The sequence below is a fragment of the Schistocerca cancellata genome, chromosome 7, assembly GCF_023864275.1.
Source record: "Schistocerca cancellata isolate TAMUIC-IGC-003103 chromosome 7, iqSchCanc2.1, whole genome shotgun sequence".
Lineage (NCBI taxonomy): Eukaryota > Metazoa > Arthropoda > Insecta > Orthoptera > Acrididae > Schistocerca > Schistocerca cancellata.
Window position 1 is genome coordinate 449,485,359 of NC_064632.1, and position 25,083 is coordinate 449,510,441.

Below are 25,083 nucleotides of genomic sequence, written 5' to 3' on the forward strand. Positions count from 1 at the left end.
CCGGTCCCAGGTCGACGGGCACGTGCACCTTCCGCCGACCACTGGCGACAACATCGATGTACTGTGGAGACCTCACGCCCCACGTGTTGAGCAATTCGGCGGTACGTCCACCCGGCCTCCCGCATGCCCACTATATGCCCTCGCTCAAAGTCCGTCAACTGCACATACGGTTCACGTCCACGAGATCGCGGCCTGCTACCAGTGTTAAAGACTGCGATGGAGCTCCGTATGCCACGGCAAACTGGCTGACACTGACGGCGGCGGTGCACAAATGCTGCGCAGCTAGCGCCATTCGACGGCCAACACCGCGGTTCCTGGTGCGTCCGCTGTGCCGTGCATGTGATCATTGCTTGTACAGCGCTCTCGCAGTGTCCGGAGCAAGTATGGTGGGTCTGACACACCGGTGTCAATGTGTTCTTTTTTCCATTTCCAGGAGTGTATATTCAGTCACATCCATACCATGATTTGAAGAAGTTTAGCATGTTATTTGTCATGAAATAATCCTTCTGCAATGTCCATATGTAATTCTGTGATTTATAAGGATCTAAAATGTTCTCCTATTAACATATAGTTGTGTGACACCACTCTACACAACATGTGTGCAGTCATTTGTTTAAGACATTGATGGAGTTATGCACTTTGCCAAAATGAGTTTTCCAACATTCACTGGTACTTCAAAGTCAAAATGTGTAGTCATACTGCAAAAACCTCAGTGGTACCTTGAAGTCAAAATGTGTGGTCACACTGCACGCCTTTCACCCATGAATACTTTCCTTGGGCCTATTCTGAAACTATTAGAGTGGTGGTACCCACAGTTTGGTAATGTAAGATGTTGTTGAACTCCACAGTAATGTCTATTCTGTTGATACACACATGCTTATGGCTGCTGTGGATGTTACCCGTACTTATTATGCAGCATGTATCATTATTATGTCCTTAATCGGCTTTTTGAATGGTGCACATGTATTTGTGATAACATAGCATATGTAACTAGTAACACACTGAATTTATAAAATATTTTTTATTTTTACATAAAATAATCCACTCTCCTGAATAGATCTGCAAGCAGTAGAAAACAGCTATTGAACTTAAGTGTCAATGCTAATTGTGTTTGGAGACATCAATAAATTTCTGTAAAATAGCCGGCACAACAATATTTAACAAATTTTGTGAATGGAGTCAAAGCAGCACTGACACACCTAAGGTGAGGGTGGATTTTGAACAATAGCTTTCTTGTGATCTCTCAGGTTTTCTTTGCATGACTGTTTAATAGTCAGCTTCCAGGTTTTCAGCTGAGTTGTTGTTTCCATTTTCTGCTCAATATTTCTACGACCGACCCAGCCATTTTCTTTAGATGCTGTAAGTTTTGCTATTATGTATACTCACTGCCTGGACTCCAAACAGACTGTGAGCTATTGCTGATCTCACACCGCTATTTATAGCCAAGTTTGATACCCAGTGTCCACTGTGCCCTTTGATACTCTTTTGTTTTACAGAGCACTCATTGATACACCATGAAATACAAATTCCCTGATCATTTCAAACTCTAATGGATGCGATATCAGTGAGATTTTAATAAACTGAGTGCCAGACCCCAAGTATTACTTAAACTGAAAACCCCAACCCTGTTTATTAGGTTTTTTCTGACACCTTTATTTTGATAGACTGTCCCAGAAACTTGGCATTTGTACCACGATGCTGGCCTCATCATATTATATCTGACATGGTGCTCAGTGACAAATGATCTGCTCGGTTCTTTTGATGGAGGGTGTGTCGCTGATGTTCCTTGCATCTCTGCTCGACTAGTCTGATAGTCTGTCCAACATAAGGTATGCCACATACGCATGGAATGTGATAGACCCCCAGCTTTTGGAGACCTAGTGGTCATCTTTCATGTTACAAAGAATGCTTTTTATCTTATATGAAGGGAGCAAAATGCACTGGATGCCATGTTTCTTAGGAGATGGATACTGGGCCAGCATAAGACTGATAAGGGATTTTTTGCTTCTCGTTCTTGGTATCATTTTCAACTTCTTTTTCAGGCATTTTTGATTTTGGCTGTATCTCCTGCTCAATTTGATGCTCTGAGTATCCATTCCTTCAGAACACCAGTTGTAGGTGTTGTAATTCTCTGGCGAGGCTCTCCTTGTCTGAAAGTCTTCAAACTCAGTGAACCAGTATTAAGCATCGAATTTCTTTGTGACACATGGTGTTGGCTTGAGGCATAGAGATAGAGGTCACTGTGCAAGTTTTTTTATATATACTGTGACCCAAGAATAAGTCTGGTCTTCTCATAAGTAACATATCAAGGAAAGTTAGGTGGCCATCTTTTCCAAGTTTATATATTACAATGAATAGAGTTTAAGTGTTCCAGGATCCCTTGAAGCTTTTCCACTCCATGTGGCCACAATACAAAATGTGTCTTCCACGTATCAATATAAATCACATGGGTTTCAACTTGGCAGATTCTAGTGCCTTCACTTCAAAGTGTTCCACAACAGTTAATAATGGACTACCCATCACCATGACATGGGTTTGCTCATAATAGTTTTCACTGAAAGGAAATAATTGGATGTTAGAACATGCTTAAAAACTTCTGTGAAACAACTGCCAAACTTTTCTGCAATAAGTTCCAAGCAACCAGAAAATGGAACTCCTGTAAGGAGGGGAGACAATATCAAAAATAACCATAACATCCATATCCTAGCATCACAAATGACTAAGGTGATGTACAAAGATGGTGAAGTTGCAAATATTGTGTTCACAGTTCCTCATATATTGACTGAGAATGCATTTCAGGTATTTTGCCAGGTGGTTCATGGGTGCATCAATCACCTAATCACTAGATCACTGATTGTTAAATATCTCAGTGCAGTAATCACATAACACAGTTCAGTGGTTCAAAACAATTCACATGTGGCAAAAATTTAACATATCAGTTCATCGAATCATTGTCCTGCTACACATTTAAGGAACTCGAAACAATTCAGATAGTGCACAAAAATAATTAGTAAGCCTATTAACACTGTCCTGCTAACCAGTCATTGTTCATAGGAGTTAATGATCACTGTGTTCCTGTAATAAGTTCTCACTCAGCATAAATTAGTAATTTCTGTCACAGAAGTCATGAATTATAACCACAGGTGAAGAAAATGAACTCTACACAATATGTGCAAATATTTCAAAATGTTAGTTATTGGGCTGTGGCACACTGCTCACGACAAGAGGCATAGTATTGCTCACTTTACTCTCAGGCTTCAATCTGAAGGCGTTTGATGCAGCTCTCCATGCTACTCTAGCCTGTGCGATCCTCTTCATGTCCCAATAACTACTGCAACCAACATCCTGCTGAAACTGCTTACTATATTCATCTCTTGGTCTCCCTCTACAATTTTTGCCTCCCACACTTCCCTCAATTACTAAACTGGTGATTATTTGATATCTCAGAATGCACACTATCAACCATTCCCTTCTTTTGGTCAAGTTGTGCCGCAAATTTCTTCTCTCCCCATTTCTATTCAATAACTCCTCATTAGTTACACGATTGATCCACCTCATCTTCAATGCTCTTCCATAGCACTGCATTTTGATAGTTTCTATTCTCTTTTTTTGTCTTAACTGTTTATTGTCCATGTTTCACTTCCATACATGGCTACACTCCAGACAAATACCTTAACAAAAGACTTCCTAACACTTAAATCTCTATTTGATGTTGACAAAATTCTCTTCTTCAGAAATGCTTTTCTTGCAATTGCCAGTCTACATTTTATGTCCTCTCTACTTTGGCCATCATCAGTTATTTTTCTGCCCAAATTGCAAAACTCCTCTACAACTTTTAATGTGTCATCTCCTAATCTAATTCCCTTAGCAACACCTGATTTAATTCGAATACATTCCATTATCCTTGCTTTGCTTTTGTTGAGGCTCGTCTTATAACCTACTTGTGAGACTCTGTCTATTCCATTCAACTGCTCTTCAAGCCCTTTGCAGTCTCTGGCAGAACTATAGTGTCATAAGCAAACCTCAAATTTTTATTTCTTCTTCCTGAACTTTAATTCCCACTCCAAATTCTCCTTTTGTTTCGTTTATTGCTTGCTTAATGTAGAGACTGAATAACATAGCAGTTAGGCTACAACCCTGTCTCACCCCCTTCTCAACCATGCTTCGCTTTCATGCCCCATGACTCTTACTACTGCCGTATGGTTTCTGTACAAGTTGTAAATAGGTCCATGGTTCATGGGGGCAGGGGCACCATCATACTTGCTCTAAAACTACTACTCATGCCAATATTGCCCTACTTTCTAATCTCTTTTTGTTAATAGTATGTTCACAATAGTTAAACAAAATAATCAATTTGTTATCCATGACATATTTCATAAAACTTCATTATTCAGTATGTATTTCATGATTACTGATGGCAACATTGTCAGTCACCTATAAATATTTTATCTGAGGAAATTTCCATGATTTACTATGCATGTAAAGCTTGGAAATGATAAATTTTCAATAAGCTAAAAGTAATTTGATTCATGATTGGTACAACTCAATTGGAAACTGACTCTTCTTTTTTCAACAAGTATTTTACTTTTCCAAAAACTTCATACTTCAAAAAGTTAGTAATATTCGAAATTTTCATTTTCTAAAATGTTCCAATCTTAAAGTGTAATTATTTCAAAAAATAGTTTTGTAACCTAAATTTTTCTATTTCCAAAAATGCATACTTTCACTAAAATAACTTGATGGTTTGTCAATTTTTGCAATTAGAAATTTTCTCAATAATTTTTTGGGAACTTTTGGAATTCCCTGTCATAGTGATGTGCTCTCCTATAAAATAGCACTGACAACTGTGCCACTTTCTAATTATACAGTTATTAGTTAAACAAAGTTACATCACTGCCTATTGTGACTTCATCACTTTTAAATTTCCTGTTTTTGTTGTTAAATGTTAACATGTAATAATCTTGTACTTTGCCATTTTGTGATTCCTGTATTGTGTGTGTGTGTGTGTGTGTGTGTGTAAATAGGTGTCATACACATATCCTTAGCCAGTCTGTGCTATCTAGTCCAAACATAATCATTGTGTTATTAGGCAGGTCATGACTGGTATTCCGAATATAACTATCTTTGTGACGCAGCCATGGCTGTATAGTTATGGTGTGTGGTCATCAGCCAGCATCCAACAGTCAGAAAGTATATATCTATGACAGTCATGCCCTAGCTGCGAATTCATACACAATTTATGCTTCATAATGAAATTTTCAGGTAGTTCACATTTTCTATTCATATCTACAGTTACTATGCAGTTACTATGTCACAGTTGTGTAATGTAATATGTTGCTCTGCCACAAGTGAAGTTTTATGATAACGGGTGTAGTTTACTGATAAGTATCAAATATTGTGGCTCCTGCTGGTTACAAATCTGATCATAAAAAGGGAAAACTGTGTGTCAATGAGCATGAAGATATTGAAAATCAACTGCAGTGTCATGTATTTTATTTAACAAAAATTCATCATGCCCATTAATAGTACGAGGATGCTCAAAGAAGAAAGAGTAAGAGATCTCAAGAGGCATAATTGCAGGTCAGTAACAATAAAAACTCTTCAAATCAGTACAAGAAATACAAAGCAACCATAGCTGGCGGAATCAAACACAAGAGCATAGATATAATAAGTTTTCTATAATAGATAACCTGTTGTACGAAAGTGCTAGTAGAAGGTAAATACTTTTTGGATTAAAGGATATCACTCACTAAAAAGCAAAAGTGTTGAGTTGTCTACAGGCACATAAAAAAGAAAGAAACCTGGCTAGCTTTCAGAGTAATTATTTTTCAAGCTAGAGCAAAAATACAGAGAGACAGAGAGCAAAAATATTAGGAATTCCTTCACAACCTTAACACCTTCTCTCCCATCTGCTTCACCAGGTCTTCCTCAACCCAACATGATGCCTGAATAATGGCAAAGCAGGAACAGCTAGAGCAGAAATTCAAAGCTATAGAAACATGTGACCTTGGGAGAGCTAGATGGCACCTATGGGAAAACAGAAAGAGGCATTTGGAGAAAAGAGAAGCAGCTGTGTGAATATTAAAAGCTCAGTTCACAAGCTAGCACTAAGCAAAGAAGGGAAGGCTGAAAGATGGAAAGAGTATTTACAAGGGCTACACCACAGAAATGAACTTTAAGACAATAATTCAGGGAAAGATAGATTGTTACTTACTGTAAAGATGCCACATTAAATTGAAGACAGGCACTATTAACAGATACTTACATGAAGCTTTTGGCAACAGCCTTCATCAGCAAAAGAGAAACACACACCACTCATACACACAAGTAAGCACACCTCACACATCCATGACCACCAACTCCAGCAGTGTGGCCAGAAGGCCTCTGGCCTGTGGTGCCAAAGTTGGCAGTCATGTGTGTGTGAGGTGTGCTTGCTTGAGTGTAAGAATGGTGAGTGTTACTCTCTTGCTGATGAAGGCTGTGGCCAAAATCTTCATGTAAGTGTCTTTTAATTGTGCCTATCTGCAACTTAATATGTCATCTTTATGGTATGTAACAATCTATATTTTCCTAAATTGTTGATATTCCTACCTGGAGTTTCCACTGTTCAAACTTAAAGACTATATTATATAAATGGAAGAAGGTGTAGATAATGATTAGATGGGAGACATGAAGCTGTGAGAAGAATTTGTCATATCACAGAAAGGCACAAATTAAAATAAAATACCTGGAGTTGACAACATTCCCCCAGAATGAGAAAGATCCTAGGGACAAAATACCATAACAAAACTATTCCACCTGGAATGCAAGATATAAAACACTACCCTCACTCTTCAACAACAATAATGTAATAATCTGAATTCCAAAGAAAGGCAAGATCAGACTTGTAGGAAAGTTACAGAACCGCCATATCTTAAAAGATAAACTGAAAGAAGGCAAACTTATGTTTACAGTATTTGTGAATTCAGAGAAAGATTTGACAATATTGACTGGAATACTTTCTTTGAAAATCAGGAATAAAAATGAGAGAGTGAATGGTTATCTACAACTTGTACAAAAACCAGACTGCAGTTATGAGTCGAAGGACATGAAAGGGAAGCAGTGTTTGAGAAGGGGGTGAGAAAGGGATGTATCCTGCTGGCCATATAATTCAGTCTCTACATTAAGCTACCACTATATGAAACTAATTTAGAAACAAGGCTTGAAGTTCAGGAGAAAGAAATAAAAACTTCAGGTTTGTTGATGACATTGTAAATTTTGTCAGTGACAGCAACAGACTTGCAAGATCAGTTGAACGGAAAGGCTAGTATCTCGAAAAGAGGTTACAAGATGAATATCAACCAAATTAAAACAACAGTTATAGACTTTAGTGAAGTTAAATTGAATGATGGTGAGGGAATTACATTAGGAAATAAGATACTAAAAGTAGTATATGAGTTTTGTTATTTCCACAGATAAATAAACGCCGATGCCCAAAATAAGGAGGATTTAGAAGAAAGTGTAGCAACAGCAAGAGAAACATTTTTCAGACAGAGAAATTTACTAACAGTGCATATAAATTTAAACATTACAAAGTCTCTTTCCGAAGATATTTGTCAGGGGTGCAACCTTGTATGAAAGTGAAATGTGGACTATTTAACATTTTAGACAAGAATAGCCGGATTTGAAATATGGTGCTGAAGATTAGATGGGTAGATCAGATAATTAATGAAGACATACTACTCTGAATTGGAAAAAAAAGAAATGTGTGCCTCAACTTAACTACGGCGTCAAGAAATCATTTATTTGTTAATTGAAGGACGTATAGGAGGTAAAAATTGTACAGGAAGTCCAAGGCCGCACTACAGTAAACAGGTTGAAGTGGATGTAGGTTGTAGTTGTTTTGCCAAGATGATGATGGTTGAAGAGGATATATCAGTACGAAGAGCTGCATCAAATCATATCACCACCACCACCACAACAGGTATCTACACTGCAGTTATGAGGAAATAATTTTCAAAACATGATACTAGTGGCAAAATTTGTCAACTACACAAAAGAATTCATTATCTATGACACTTATAAGCATCCAAAAATTACCACTAATATTTTTTTACTCGGATACATATCTACTAAAACTAGGAGGAACAACATCTGAATAAAATCTACAGAAAACATAATAGTAGTTTGCAATTGAAGATATTGTATTAATTGTGAGTGGAACTCAAAAATGTTGGAAAATTCACAATACAAGTTTTGATATAACCAGTGTAACACTATGGAGAAAATGACATGAACAGCACATTTAGTATGTGTGTAAAGTACAAGACTCTTAAAATTTAGGTGCGAGTTTATCTAACAGATGAAGTCTTGTCCATACGCAAAGCAACTTATATACACAAACAAAGATGTGAAATGTACATATGTTGTACTTAAATGGCATAATGACATTTTCTATAATATTGTTCCAAAGATAAACACTGTAGCTTCACCTTAACACACTAAAAGCAATACAGATCATGGAGCACTGACAAAGCACATCTACCACTTGAGGTAGTCACCACTGTACAACATGTAGATAATTTTCTTAACCTCACAATTGTAAGGAGTAACTATGAATACAATGTAATGAGGGGAAAGGTGGGGGGGGGGGGGAGGGAGGGAGGGAGGAGGAGCAAGGGGAGGGGGTTACACCAAGACTCAAATACAGCAAGATGTTTCACATGGATGTAAGTTACAACAATAATGCAGAGATGAAGAAGCATGTACAGGGTAGACAGGTGTCTTTGGACTGAAGACCACAAAAGTAACTGAAATATGGCTACAAAGATTTAGTATTTGTACACAAGTTTCAGCTTCACAAACTGTGAAGAGTGGAAAAGGCAGGTAACTGAAGTATAACATTCTAACCACTAACATATTTTTCTATTCCTTTCTGTCTCTTCTGTTGGATGTTGGATTTGTGATTCAGAAATTTGAAGAAACATGTATTCTTCCAGGCTGATACCCATTCTTCCCTTACAGATCTTTCCATGTAGAAACTAATTCAGCTTATCCAGTTCTGAGGAGGAAAAGTATGTTCCTAAGGCTTAACAATATTATGAGAAGGAAAGTTGCTATTCACCATATAGCAGAGATGCTGAGTCCCAGATAGACACAACAAAAAGATTTTCACACTTAAAGCTTTTGGCCAATGGCCTTTGTCAACAATACACACACACACACACACACACACACACACACAAAACGCAACTCACACACACGACTGCAGCCTCAGGCAAGGGCGGGGAGGGGAAGGGGTAGTATGGTGGGGATAGTGGACAGTGAAGTGCTGCGGGTTGAATGGGGGTTAGGGGTGAAGTGGGAAGGGTGGGGGCGGGGGAGACATATAGAGAGAAATAAATAAATTTAAAAATATAGAGAAAAAAAACTGAGTGTGGCAGTGGAATGATGGCTGGTTAGTGCATGAATGGGAGCAAGGAAGGGGTTGGATGGGTGAGGACAGTGACTAATGAAGGTTGAGTCCACAAAGGTAATGGGAATCCATAGGATGCATTGCAGGGAAAGTTCCCACATGCACAATTAAGAAAAGCTGGTATTGGCGGGAAGGATACATATTGCACAGGCTGTGAAGCAGTCCTTGAAATGAGGGATATAATGTTTGGCAGCATGTTTAGCAACAGGGGGGACCACCTGTTTCCTGGCCACAGTCTGACGGTGGCCATTCATGTGGACAGACAGATTATTGGTTGTCATGCCTACATAGAATCCAGCACACTGGTTGCAGCTTAGCTTGTAGACTACATGATTGGTTTCACAGGTAACCCTGTCTTTGATGGGATAGGTGATGTTATAGTCCGGAATGGAGTAGGTGGTATTGGGAGGATGTATGGGACAGGTCTTGCATCTAGGTCTATTACAGGGGTATGAGCCATGAGATATAAGGATGGACAAGTATATTGTGTAGCTTTGGTGGACGGCGGAATACCACTGTGGGAGGGGTGGGAAGGATAATGGGGAGGACATTTCTCATTTCAGGGCACGATGACAGGTAATCGAAACCCTGGTGGAGAATATAATTCAGTTGTTCCAGTCCTGGGTGGTTCTGACTTATGAGGGGAATGGTCCTCTGTGGCTGGACAGTGGGGCTTTGGGAGGTAGTGGGTGACTGGAAACATTTGTTTTTGTATAGGGTTGGGAGTATAATTAAGGTCAGTGAAGGTTCCATTGAGACCCTCAGTATCCTTCGAGATGGATTGTTCGTCATTGCAGATGCGATGACCACGGGTGGCAAGACTGTACGGAAGGGACTTCTTGGTATGGAATGGGTGGCAGCTGTCGAAGTGGAGGTATTGCTTGGAGTTAATAGGTTTGATATGGATGGAGGTACAGATGGTGGAGTTCAACATCTAGGATGATAACTTGTTGGCTTGAGTAGGAACAGGTGAAGCAAATGGGGGAGAAGTTCTTGAGGTTCTGGAGGAATGTGGATAGGATGTCCTTAGCATTGAATCAGATAGCAAAGATGCCATCAGTGACTTGGACCCAGGTGAGGGGTTTAGGATTATGTGTGTTTAGGAAGGGTTCCTCCAGACGGCCCATGAATAGGTTGGCATAGGATGGTGCCATGCGGGTGTTCATAGCCATACCCCGGATATGCTTGTTGGTAATACCTTCAAAGGAGAAGTAACTGAGGGAGAGTATATAGTTGGTCATGGTGACTAGGAAGGGGGTTGTTGGTTTGGAATCCATCGAACATTAGGGAAGGTAGTGTTCAATAGCGGTAAGGCCATGGGCATTAGGAATGTTAGTGTACAGGGAGCTGGTGTCAACAGTGATGAGCAAGGCACCGTGCGGTAAAGGGACAGGAACTATGAAGAGTCGGTGGAGGAAATCGTTGGTATCTTTTACATAGGGGGTAGGTTCTGTGTAATATGTTGAAGGTGTTGGTCTACGAGAGCAGAGATTCTGTCAGTGTGGGCACAGTAACCAGCTACAATGGGGTGTCCTGGGTGGTTAGGTTTATGGACTTTAGGAAGCATGTAGAAGGTAGGAGTGCGGGGAGTGGTAGGGGTGAGTAGAGAGATGGACTCCAGGGAGAGGTTCTGGGATGGGCCTAAGGATTTGAGTAGTGACTGGAGATCCTGGTGGATTACTGGAATGGGGTCACTGTGGCAAGGTTTGTAGGTGGAAGCATGTGACAGCTGATGGAGTCCTTCCACCAGGTAATCCTTGCAGTTCATACCACCAAGGTGGAGCCTTTGCTGACAGGTAAGATTATAATGTCAGAGTCAGTTTTTAGATGCTGGACTGCAGTTCTTTCTGCAGATGTAAGGTTAGTCTGCATGTTGAGGGATTTGGGTAATGATGGTGAGGCAAGGTTTGATGTTAAGATACTCCGGAAAGTTAACAGGGGGTGTTTTGGGGGCGGTTGGGGCAGAACAGGGTTGGATGGAGGAGTGAACTGAGTTACGCAAGGTTCAATATTGGTCTTTGGTTGATTCTGATTGGTAGGGTTGGTGGCGAAAAAGTGTTTCCACTGTAGGGACCGGGAGAAGGAGAGAAGTTCTTTAACAAGTCCTGCATGATTGAATTTAGGAGTGGGGCAAAAGGTGAGGCCTTTGGGAAGGACTGATATTTCTGTGGGGCTAAGGCTTCCGGAAGAAAGGTTTATGACTGTGTTGTGGGTCTGTTTAGGTTCTGGATTCTGTGTGGCAGTGGGAGGGAGTTTTGGAGAGTGGGGTATGTGTAGTAGGTCTGCAAGACAGGGTTAGTCCGCTATGAGGGGGCATGGGAGGGGTTGGAGGTGGTGGACAGTAGCACTCCAAGGCGGGAGTAGGAAGTGAGCAAGATGGAAAGCTTTTTGAGGTGGCGTCGTGCATGTTGCTCATGTTCTTGCAGGGCTGGAGTTTCTATGTGTTTTATGGGTTCCAGGAATTTTGGACTGCTAGCAAGAGAATCTTGCGGACAAAGAGAAGGTACTGCAAGGAGGTTTGGGCTTGGTTGATATGGTTTTGCAGGAATATGTTGGTGAGGGCTAAGGATTGGCAGAATTTGAATTGTGGAAGGAGGGGTGGCAGCCAGAGATGGGTAATTTGATGGTAAGGCCATTAGGGGGATTCCATGAGTCGAGCAACAATGGAGGAACAGTATGTGGGATTCGGATCTGGCTAGGGATATGGAGACTCTTCTGTATTGGCACTGATGGGAGGAGCAAGGCAAAAAAAAGTAGAATAATGTACGAAATTTTTTTTGCAAAAATACACCCAAATACATGTGAAAATATATGAAAGGGATGAAATGGATGCAAAAGGGGGAAACAAGATTGAATCTGAGGGAGTCGACGATAGCGAAATGCAAAAAGTTGCTAAAATTGGCAAGAAGTCACACAGATCAAAGTAAAGAATAAGTGATAAAAAATATATATTACTGTGGTTAGCAGGTCGTGGGTGGATAACTGTGAAGAAGGGGGATAGCAGATGTGACAGGATGGTGGGATTAGTAGGTGCAAACTGGTATAGAACGGAGAAAGTGACGGGGGTGGGGAGGGGTTCATAGGATGAGATACAATATTGTGTTGCACCGGAAAGTTGCGGGAGTAAACACGTAAAAGTACGTGAAATGATGCAAGGGAGTGATCAGTTTAAAAGTATAGGATTAATTATATTGGTAGGAGTAATGTAGCACATATTATGCTGCACCAACAATCAGAATGGTGACTCATAAGCAGAGTGAGCAGAGCTGTTTGCAAGGTGACAAGAGAAACATAGGAAAGAAGAGAAAGAGGATGAGCATTGAGTATAGTGATGCAAATGAAAATAATAGCAAAGGAGAACAGCACTGGGTTAGGATCTAAGAAAAGCTGTCAGGCAAAGTCAAACAACGGAAATCCCAGGATGAAATGTAACAATATTGTGAGAAGGAAAGTTGCTACTCACCATATAGAGAAGATACTAAGTTGCAGACAGGCACAACAAAAAGATTTTCACACTTAAAGCTTTCAGCCAATGGCCTTTGTCAACAACACACACACACACACACACACACACACACACACACACACACACACACACACACACACACACACACACGTGCGCGCGCACAAGCAACTTACACACATGACTGCAGCCTCAGGCAACTGAAACCACACTGCGAGCAGCAGGATCAGTGCATGATGGGAGTGGCGACTCAATCAAAGACCAATACTGAACATTGCCTAACTCATTTCTCTCCTCCATCCAACGGTGATTCACCCCCACCGCTCCCAAACCACCCCCTGTTAACTTTCCAGAGTTTCTTAACACCAAACCTTGCCTCACAATCATTCCCCAAATCCCTCAACATGCAGACTAACCTTACATCTGCAGAAAGAACTGCAGTCCAGCATCTAAAAACTGATCCCGACATTATAATCTGGTGGAAGGACTCCATCAGCTGTCACATACTTCCACCTACAAACCTTACCACAGTGACCCCATTCCAGTAATCCACCAGGATCTCCAGTCACTACTCAAATCCTTAGGCCCATCCCAGAACCTCTCCCTGGAGTCCATCTCTCTACTCACCTCTACCACTCCCCGCACTCCTACCTTCTACATGCTTCCTAAAGTCCATAAACCTAACCACCCAGGACACCCCATTGTAGATGGTTACTGTGCCCACACTGACAGAATCTCTGCTCTCGTAGACCAACACCTTCAACATATTATGCAGAGCCTACCCTCCTATATAAAAGATACCAACCATTACCTCCACCGACTCTCCATAGTTCCTGTCCCTTTACCACACAGTGCCCTGCTCGTCACTATTGATGCCACATCCCTGTACACTAACATTCCTAATGACTATGGCCTTAATGCTATTAAATACTACCTTTCCCAGCATCCGACAGATTCCAAACCAACAACCTCCTTCCTAGTTGCCATGACCAACTATAAACTCACCCACAATTACTTCTCCTTTGAAAGCATTACCAACAAGCAAATCTGGGGTATGGCTCTGAACACCCGCATGGCACCATCCTATGCCAACCTATTCATGGGCCATCTAGAGGCATCCTTCCTAAACACACAGAATCCTAAACCCCTCACCTGTGTCCGATTCACTGATGACATCTTTGCTATCTGGATCGAAGGGAAGGACACCCTATCCACATTCCTCCAGAACATCAACAACTTCTCCCTCATTTTCTTCACCAGGTCCTACTCCACCCAACAAGCCATCTTCCTAGATGTTCACCTCCACCTCGTAGATGGCTACATGTACCTCCGTCCATATTAACCCTACTAACCACCAGCAATACCTCCACTTCGACAGCTGCCTCCCATTCCATACCAAAAAGTCCCTTCCGTACAGTCTAGCCACCTGTGGTCATCGCATCTGCAGTGATGAGCAGTCCCTCTTGAAATATACCAAGGATCGCAATGAAGTCTTCATTAACCATAATTATCCTCCCAACCTTGTACAAAAACAAATCTCCCATGCCTCATCTTTCCAGTCTTCCACCACCTCCCAAGCCCCACCATGCAGCCTCAGAGGAGCATTCCCCTCATAACTCAGTACAACCCAGGACTGGAGCAACTGAATTACATTCTCCTCTCGTCGTGCCCTGGAATGAAAAACGTCCTGCCCACTATCCTTCCCACCCCTACCACAGTGGTATTCCGCCATCCACAAAAACGTACTCAATATACTCATCCACCCTTACACAATCCCTGCCCCCAGTCCTTTACCTCTTGGCTCATACCCCTGTAATAGACCTAGATGCAAGACCTGTTCCATATATCCTCCCGACACCACCTACTCCAGTCTGGTCACTAACATCACCTATCCCACCAAAGGAAGGGCTAGCTGTGAAACCAGTCATGTGGTCTACAAGCTAAGCTGCAACAACTGTGCTGGATTCTATGTAGGCATGACAACCAATAATCTGTCTGTCCGCATGAATGGCCCCCAACAGACTGTGGCCAGGAAACATGTGGACCACCCTGTCACTGAACACACTGCCAAATATGTTATCCTTCATTTCAATGATTGCTTCACAGCCTGTGCCATATGGATCCTTCCCACCAACAACAGCTTTTCTGAATTCTGCAGAGGGGAACTTTCCTTGCAAACATCTTATGTTCCCGTAACCCTCCAGGCCTCACCCTTCGTTAGTCACTGTCCTCACCCATCCAGCCCCTTCCCTGCTCCCATTCCAGCACTACACAGCCGTCATTTGACCACCACACCCAGTCTTTTTTTTCTATTTTTTTAAATTTATTTATTTCTCTGTGTGTGTCTCCTTTTCCACTACTTCTACCGCCCCCCCCCCCCTCCCTCCCACTCCCCTCCCCGCTGTCCAACCTGCAACATTTCACTGTCCACCACCCCACCATACTATCCATTCCCTTTCCCACCCCAGTGTCCTTCTTCCCCCACCCAGTTGCCACTCCCATCATGCACTGGTGCTGCTGCTCGCAGTGTGGTTTCAGTTGCCTGAGGCTGCAGTCGTGTGTGTGAGTTTTATTTTTGTGTGTGTGTGTGTGTGTGTGTGTGTGTCTATTGTTGACAAAGGCCATTGGTCGAAAGCTTTAAGTGTAAAAATCTTTTTGTTGTGCCTAGGTGTGACTCAGCATCTTCACTAAATGGTGAGTAGCAACTTTCCTTCTCATAATATTGTTACATTCCATCCTCGATATTCCTAAGGCTTTATTCATTCCTATTTGCACCCCAAATTTAACATAATTGTTTCTGATGTTTATCTGCCCAGGACCTCTTTAACTTCACAGTTATTTGTGAGAGAGATACTGACCAAAATATCAATTCCCAACCAGTTTTTATTTGATTCTACATCTAGAGGCACCAGGTTTTGTAGAATCATTGTTTTTGCTTTTGGACAATTTCAAAAATATTAGTTTTTTGTTCACAACAATTGCATTTTACATTCTGTTTATTGAAATTGTAAATATTCAACAGAATTTTGTAACACTAATACAGGGTAACAGAACTGATGCATCTTATATAGTGAAATCACAAAACATGAAATACACGATAGAACAAATGTGCAATCCTAAAGCATCGACTGCACACTGACCAGCACAGTGCCACAAAACAGCATCAAGAAAGCACTAACCCACGTGCCAGTAGAAACTGCGGGCAGCACCACACCTCCAGAAAGACAAGAGTTCAGTGCCCCTTGTCAAACCTGATTTAACCAGCCACCCATCACTAGTTGGCCCAGTTTGGTTGCAAACTTTGAGAGCATCAGTACTGAGAAATAGGGAGATGTTAGTTAGCCTGCATTCTGAGTGTAGTAATAGACTGTAAATGTAATAATTTAATTGCATGTACGAGGCAGAAGATGCATAGCAATCAAGTTAATTATTGTTCCTTCCTTTGATAGAAATATAGTTTTCTTTTAGTTGGAAAGTGTTTTGTACAGATGGTTTTTGATTCCTGCCACAAGCCATCACAACTTTACTCCTTCCTTGTTTGTGTCAATGCTGGCTCCGACACAACAAGAATTAATTTCCTTTAATATGGTACGAATAGGATATAGGATCTTGGTATATTAGAGAGAGAATATCTGCCACCACTGTTTTTAAAATAAGAGTTTTGGATAGACATAAAATATTATTGTTGCTCCTCTAAGCAGCAGAGTTGTTTTCCTCATGAAGAGGAGAGCATTTTCCAGTGATGCAGCATGCTGTGCAGAAATGGAATAATAATATACTCAAAAAATAAGAAAAACTCAGAGGTACTAATATGATCTTTTTCTTCTCCTCCACCTCCTCTTTTTTTCTGTTCTGCTGTGAATAAATAGGCCTAATTCTCCAGCACTATATGGCATATCAAGTTGGAAATATTCCATATGTTATGACTGCCACTGTTGTTGATTAATAATTTTTTCCACACAAATTATGCTAATCATCATACTGTTAGGTGTTTTGTAAGTATGTGACACACACCTAAATATCTGAACAACAGTGCTTTTCCTTCACCCCTCTTCCTTCCCATTCAGCCATTTTGTCAGAAGAAGGAGCAGCTGACTCCAAAAGCTTACATGGCCAAAATCAGATATTTTTTGCCAAATTTTGTGTATTTTTTGTCAAATTTGGTGTCTTTTTTTGCCAGAGTCAGTGTTAGTTTTGACAAATTTGGTGACTTATTTTGCCAAATGTGGTGACTTATTTTGCCAAATATGGTGACATTTTTGCCACGTACAATTATGTCTTGCCAAAGTGGGTGATTTTTTTGCCAAACTGAATGACTTTTTTGTCAAAATTTGATAATTTCAGAGCTATTTTCACAGTCATGTCGAAGTTCATTATGCAGGAAAAGAACTGTCAGTTTAAGGTATACACAAATCTCACTCTTGAGGAGATTAGAAGTCAAAGTCAAGTTTTAACATTCAATAATTATCATTTCGAAATATTAATTGACTGCCATAACCAGATTTACAGCATTTCTACAGGATAAAATTACAAATTTTCTGATATCTCATAAAAATCACTCACTTTTGCATTATTTTGCTAAAAATAGGTAATTTAGCATTATTTTTTGCATTATCGTTTTTGTGAAAATTTCCTATTCTTTGTTATAGCTCACCACAATAACAAAATTTTACCTAGCCAGTTTTAAAATTACTGTATAATTTCTGAAAAAAAATATTTGTTCATATTCTAGTTTTTAAATAGTCAGGCATCACTCATAGTCGGTCTATGCCCTGTCCTGCTCAAGCTAATAAGTGTGTAGCACATAAGCTCCCAATATTTGCTCACATTACAGCTATGCGTAGTTTGTTTGTGGAAATGTATGTACCTGCACTTGTGAAAAATCAATAATATGCATGTCCAAAAACTTCCAATTGATTTCTGTAAGTCAAATTAATAGATATTTCCACTGAACTATGTCATGGTTGGCAGGGGGTTCGATCTATCCTTGTCACGCAAATGAGTTATTCTTCAGAGTTATGACTTTAATTAATTAGTGAACTAAGATAGATATTTTAGTGCACTTTACTCTGAAACATTACTAGAAGACAGTACACTATGTGAACCATGACGTTTTATGTAAATATGGACAGTGTTTTGTGCCCCACCTGATTACTTCATTTAGTGACCAGTTAGAACTATCATTAATTATTGGACAGTGCTTCGTTAATGTGTGTTTTTATAACTTTGCAGTTTGTATGAGTAATTCTGCCACTGTACTTTCAGTTATTCATGAGTGATAACCTGAGTACAATCTAGTTTGTGGTATCACACACATTTTTTCTTGAGCAAACAACAAATATTTCAACTTCAATGCAACAAACAAAAATACTACCAAGAAGGTGTCAGAGACTAAAGAAAATCAAATTAGTGCTTCACAATTACTGAATACATCAGCTGTGCAGCAGATTTAATTTGAAAATGGACCATTGCTATCTTTGGCAAATACACACCTTAGTTTGGATATAGCTTTTAGTTGCAATAAATCTGCTCTCATTCCTACTCCATTATTTGAATACTGTTTATATGTACTGAGAATTACACAGTAAACAGTAAAGAATAACTGTTACCATCTATTTATATATTTTTCTAATAATTAACAGATAATAGCTCAGCAAATGACTGGCTAGCTGTAGCACAATGAAACTTGTATAATACTCAGCATTCTGGTTTAAATCTGGACAACATTCTACCAAGATGTGATGGCTGACAGAATATTAGGTCAATTATAAATTACATACCTTTTACTGAGGCTTATTTCTGGATTGTGGCTCCTGGTAAGGTAAAGTAGTAGTCATGGGTGGTATTACCAGATCATCCATGTTTGGAAGAACAAATTTTTTCTGTAAAATACCAAGCAGGATGTATACATATGTATAGAAGAATTTAGTATTAAAATTATATAAATATCTCAGGGAAAGCGACAACTACAATGAATGAACTGCAATTAAATCATACATTATCAGTACAGAGGCAATAAAGTAAACCAAATAAAACTGCTTTAGAGTAGAAATACAATGAGAATAGGAAAATGAATTATGTATTAACAGTTTTATCTGTCTCAGTTTTATGTTTACCTCTCCATTGCTTCCTCAACCTCATGTGTTTCTCTAGACAATAACTGTGTAGCTTACAGCTAATGTATTATACTTTCCAGGTGTTGCCATTATTCTGTTGCCTATCTTATCACTTTCATTCAAGATCAAAAGATATTACTAGATTCGCTTTCTTGAATATTGCACTAGATGAGCAAGACAATGGGCCATTCGACATGCTTCCTAGTGTGGTTGAAGACTCTGGGGCACCCATTGGGCCACACTTTGCACATGTGCAGTTGTTCCTTCATGATGGTGTGAACACTTCCGATGCTCAATCCGACAATGGCGGCTATGGCTTTCACTGTCACTCGGCAGTCCTGGTTAATGAGTGCATCCACCAGCTGGGCGATGTCATCGGTAATGCAGTGTGGTGCTCCAGACTGTGCATCATTGGTTAACGACTCCCGTCCTTCACTGAAGCGCTTGTGCCATGCCTTGACCTTGCAAGGGATATGCAGCGTTCGCCGTACACTTGTGGCATTCGTCGATGAATGTCCATTCCTCCTCCTCTTTCCACTGTCAGAAAACAAACAACACCTCTTTGCTCTTTTTGTGACGCGTCCATGTCACTGTTTGCAATGCGACTGGTAGTGTTGGACTATTGAAGCATGCTGCTGCTAGCTCTTTATAGTCATGTGACGTGCACAGGGTGTATACATGGACAACGAAAAAAATTCCTGGATTTTTTCCCGGATTTCCCGGTTGAAAATACACTTTCTCCCAGATGAAAGTACACTTTTCCCATGCTACGTGACAGTACACTTTTCCTCGACACTGTAAAACTTATCAATCTTTTGAATGTTTATGGTTTTACACGCCGCAGTAGAATTTCCCGGCACTTTAGAAAATTAAACACAGGGTGAAAAAACACGTTTTGGAAAGATCTTTGATGTGCAGCTACATGTACGCTGCATATTTTCGTGTTATGAAGGTATAAATTTGAATTCCACCAAACGTCGCATGTTACTTTCCAAAGCACTGAAATCGATATTGTGTCACACTTTTGTAAGCCGGTCACAGCTCATATCACGTGATATAGCCGGCTGACAACAGTATAGGACACGTGATGTAGTCAGCCAATAGCAATATCACTCTTAAGTAGTGTGAACACACAAATAAGAAAAGTTAATGGTTTAAATTAATATACACAGTGTTGCTACAAGAAAAACAAAGCTTTCACATATAATCGTGGTCACAAAGATTAATAAGCTGCAAGAGAAGCTAAGCTTCCACATATAATGTTGATCTTTTTTGCGCATGTTACACTTTAAGATATATCACACAAATGTGCCAGTAAAATTTTTAATAACGACGTAAATGTCTGATCTTCTGGGCTCAAAATTCTTCTAGATGGTCGTCCTCAAAGAGTTGATTTTTAATTGAGAGTCAAACGCTCTGTGATTTAAGAAATTCATCATACATTCTCACATATACTTCATCTTGTGTAAAAGGAAATTTACTTTGAAAGTAATGCTTTTCAAACCACCATCAGCAATATTTTCCCGTGACCTGTTAGAAACTGATTTGTTTCAGCAGTTGCCAGAAAGTGCCAGATAACAGGCGCCACCGCTCTTGCGCAGCTATGACGACGCAGGAAGCCCGTATGTTCATACGTGTAAAACATTAAAAGATCTTGCACTGTGTCACAAAAGAAACAAGACATCAGAGGATACTTCAAGAGCATTGGAATTTCGTGAACCATACTAAAATGCATAATTTGGCTTAAAGTGCACATTCTTATGTCCAGATTGGGATGTAAATTTTCTTGAGTAACAGTATTGTATAATCTTATGTTTGGTTCTTTATTATGGCATAATGCCATGCGAGCTAAAAGATGGAAAACGTGCACTTGAAATGCAGCGAACAGTTGAAACTAGCCAATGGTGTGAAATTATTCATTTCAAATAAATTGACTGCCTCAGTGCAAAAGATTAATGAAAGACAAATCTCTTTAGCAAAGCAACAAAAATAACTTATTTGTTCTGCTAGGCAATTAATGCTTGACTGTCAGAAAGGTGGAAATAAAACCTGAAACTAATAACATATTTTAGCCTTCCCTAATCATGCAAACGTATTTTAATTCATTTGACAGCTCCTGGCCACAGAAATCCATTTTGTTTTCATTTGATGTGAGAGAAATAAATGAAGAGGAAACAGCAAAATCACTAAATGTAAACACGGGGCACGTGGAGACTAACCACTCTGTGGTTCAGCCCCGGATCTCCGATATTTCCAAACAGGGGCAATATTAGATAGTGGTGCTCAGCCACACATCTGTAGCCACAAGTGGGAGAAGGTACCACTCATATGCGACTCAACTGCGCATGCACTGAGCCCGCCAGCAACTGCTCAAACAAATCTAATGTTAACAGCTGTCATGTCACGCTCATCGGAGGCAATTTGTTGCTATGAAGCATTGCATAGTCTTCCTAAAGCCTTTGACACACTTTGCTGTTGGCAGACACTTGTATGAGCACTGTGTTTTGTTGTTGTATATGGCGCGTTTTATTTTCGTTTTTTCCCCTCTTGTTCATGTTTTGTTGCTGCAGCATTATCCTGCAGAAGCGGGATACAGTAATATCCTTTGTTGTATTGATTCTTACCAGTCAAAATCATAAAAATTTAACTGAAAACTAAAAAAAAAAAAAATATGAAAAATTCCCATGTTTTTCCTGGATCTCCCGGTTGTCCCGGGTAGTATACACCCTGCTGCATGCGTGCCCTCTAGCGATGAGCTGTGAACTTCCACACTCTGGTCGGAACCACAACTCGTTACACACACCATGATATTATCCTCCTGTCACTGGTTTGCACATTCCAGACTCCAGCTTGTTTCTTTTTGAATCGCCCTTATACAAGGAGGATGTTATAGTGAACAGTTTTTCTTGAATTCCTGCAGGACTGTGACACTGACATGGACTCCGTAACCGGCATTAGATATTATACACAAATCAGCTCATATGGGTAGCACCTGTTCCACCTGCTGGGACTGCAACAAGTGCTTTGTATAGGGAGAGCCAGTCTAGTTAAACATCCATACACTATGCTGATCATATCAGACTGCTGATATTTATAAAGATTTATAGTTCACATCACAATTGCCTACTGATAACAGTCCTGGTTGTATATTCAGTTTTTTCATAAGATAAATATCGGACACACTATGCTAATTCACGCCAGTCTTGGCTTTATCACATTTTATTTGAAAGTTTGAGATAGGCACTAGATTATACCTCAGCTGGGCAGTTGTGTGTGGTTCACCACGCACAGCATTTTGGTGTATCTGTAGGAATACTACAGGTTGGGAATGAGGACTATACTCTGTGAGAATTATGAATGAATGATTTCTTGATGTGCAATAACTGCAATTAAAGCTGGAAGAAGAACAGCAGCTGCAGCAAGTTCAACTGCAGTTATCCCACTAACAGAAACAGAAAGAGCAACATAGCAACAAATACTCTTACTCCAGTAGCAACAGAAGCAATTCACGGTGTTATTGTAACAAACTGTTCAGCCATAGGGTCAGCAGCATCTCCTCCACAGTCATCGTTCTGAAGAGTATAATGAGGCTTGGTAACTTACTATTTTCTTGCTTACTGTAAGTTCAGCAAGGTTTTTGATCCTCCATTTAAGCATATCTCTGCTGCCATGATGTCATCAGCATACAAAGTAGTCCACAAACTACTGACCCAGTGATATTGCAATCAACGATATTTTTCATTTGTTGACCCAATATTATGGTTGGCAAACTGACATTGCGACAGCTCAATGCACTTAACCAATTTGCTACAAAGGTAGGCCAGTGTTATACATCATGGATTGCCATCCTCCAGAGTCTCACATCCAGGCCTGTTCATCAGAATTGATGTAGTTTCCTTTGCTCAAAACAGCGTAGTTTGGTCTGAGCCGCTAACATCTTCGAACCCAACCTTCTATGATATTATTCACAGCATGCAATCATTTAAAGTAGCAACATTGGTGTTGTAGGCATTCAAAAGCAACATAGAAATAACAAAAATTGGCAGTTAGCACTGGGTGCTTCTGTCATCAGATGATTGCAATGAACCATTCTCTCTTCCCAACAAACAATAATGCAACAAGAACTTAGTATACGGAATCACATAGTTTGCACAACACTAGCAAGTATTAGAGATCAGAAAGGAAGTCTCTTACTCTCTTTAAACGAGACAGAGGGTCCTATGATATCATCTCTAAACTCTGTTTCCACCGATGGCAATTTAACTGAAAACTCATCACTTGAATCTGTTGGTGGGTACAAGAGGACTACACCAGCATAGAAAAGAGAGCAAGTACATGAGGTATGGCAGTATTGCCAAAACATAACAAATTGTTGGACATTGCGATTGATTATTACTTACCAACACACTTGACTGATCAGCTAGCAGTGAATGTTGTTCTGTTTATACATCCTATTATACGTACACATGTGCTCTGTGTGTGTGTGTGTGTTGTGTAAATAAATAAATATGTGTATACACAGTGTAAGCAGTAATTGTTTGTGATGTACCACAGCCATACAGCAGGAATCGGGACGAAAAATTTTATGCAGGAGACTTGTGGCCAATCAAATCGGCAAAGTACATCAAATTGCCATATAAAAGCAAGCAAAGCTACAGCGCATGCATGTCATGCAAGATTTTCATATTTCCTCACTCTCTACATACAAGCTGTTACTCACAGAGAAAAAAAATGAATAGGATGTTCTTTGTACTAAATTTAATGTAATGCTATTGTGTACTGGGTTATGTTACCATTAGAGGCTGAGGTTTTTAAGTTATTCAAGAAAAGCACACAAAACACCTTCAAATGTGGCTCCACCCCACCCTCATTCGTTGCCGGTCAGGATTTTAAGTGTGTCATCCAATGCACCCCGTCCTACCATAGCACAAAAATATGTGACTACACAAATTACTTCCCATATTCAACATTTTTTTGTCTTTATTGACAGGGCTTAGTCATTGGCTTAGTCGACTATTTTGCTAACATTATTAATATAAATGTGCCTGCTATGGTAATGAAAGTAAATGACTTTTATAAACATTACACAAAAACTAATTATGCTGACAATTTGATCCAAACTTAACCCTCACAAGCACAGTAATTTCTTATTCAGAAGGACAGGGAGACAAAATGATTCAGTTGTTAATTGTATGCAGTTTAAAGTCACACAGTCCTAAGGCAAAATTTACACAAATATCAATATAATAATCTGTAAGTGCACATCTAAGATGGTTGCATAATAAGCACAGTCACTGAAGACCATAAGAGGACAACTATGATAAATAATTCATGTTGTCACAAATTTTTGTATAGTGCTAGGAGGGAATGCCACGAACAACATACTAAAAACTGTGATTAGCAAGGGGTGAGGGAGAATATGGTGGAAGTGGTGGTGCTTTTTAAGGTCACTTACACATTTTCTTCAAGAATTTGAAAACTACAGCTTCTACTGATAACAGTCCCAGTACAAAATTAATCTACAATAAGTTTCCTACAAAAAAGAGCCTTTTCATTTTTGCTCTCGGACTAATATACTAGTTTGCGCATACACAGCAAGAGAATATGAAATTCTCACATGATGCATATGTGTTGTAGTTCAGGTGGAATTGTAGGCCAATTAGAGGAACTTTCCTGAATTGATAGATGACAAATACCCTGTATAAAATTGTTTGTACACACTACCAACCTTATGAAATTACAGCACATATAAATATTCACTGATTATGAGATTACATTCAGTGTTATTTGCGATCTTTTGTACCACTGAAGTTAAATTTTCTGTCATTGCATTTAAAAGTTAAGAGAAGCTTTTTGTTTATTGTAAATAACCACACATAAATTATCCTTCATGACAGCAAAGCTCGTGAAGGATTCCACAGTTACCATTGTGGCAGTAAATGATTAAAATCTCAGTGACAAATCTTCAATGTGTCATCTTTTGAGTTGACTCAAACAATGTAACTTCAGCTATTACATACATGGACTGTTACTCTACATTTTATCCTGTA

At 39.8% G+C, this 25,083-nt stretch overlaps 1 protein-coding gene across 3 annotated transcripts in view; it reads right to left on the minus strand.

Annotated features, from left to right (window-relative positions):
- LOC126092122 (testis-expressed protein 2) overlaps nucleotides 1–25,083 on the minus strand; it is a 335,634-nt gene that overhangs the window by 4,463 nt on the left and 306,088 nt on the right. For all 3 annotated transcript variants that reach the window (XM_049907564.1, XM_049907563.1, XM_049907562.1), the window contains exon 15: nucleotides 18,698–18,799. In XM_049907564.1, coding sequence (XP_049763521.1) covers nucleotides 18,701–18,799 — 99 coding nt within the window. In that variant the 3' untranslated portion in view covers nucleotides 18,698–18,700. The remainder of the gene's footprint in view (nucleotides 1–18,697; nucleotides 18,800–25,083) is intronic.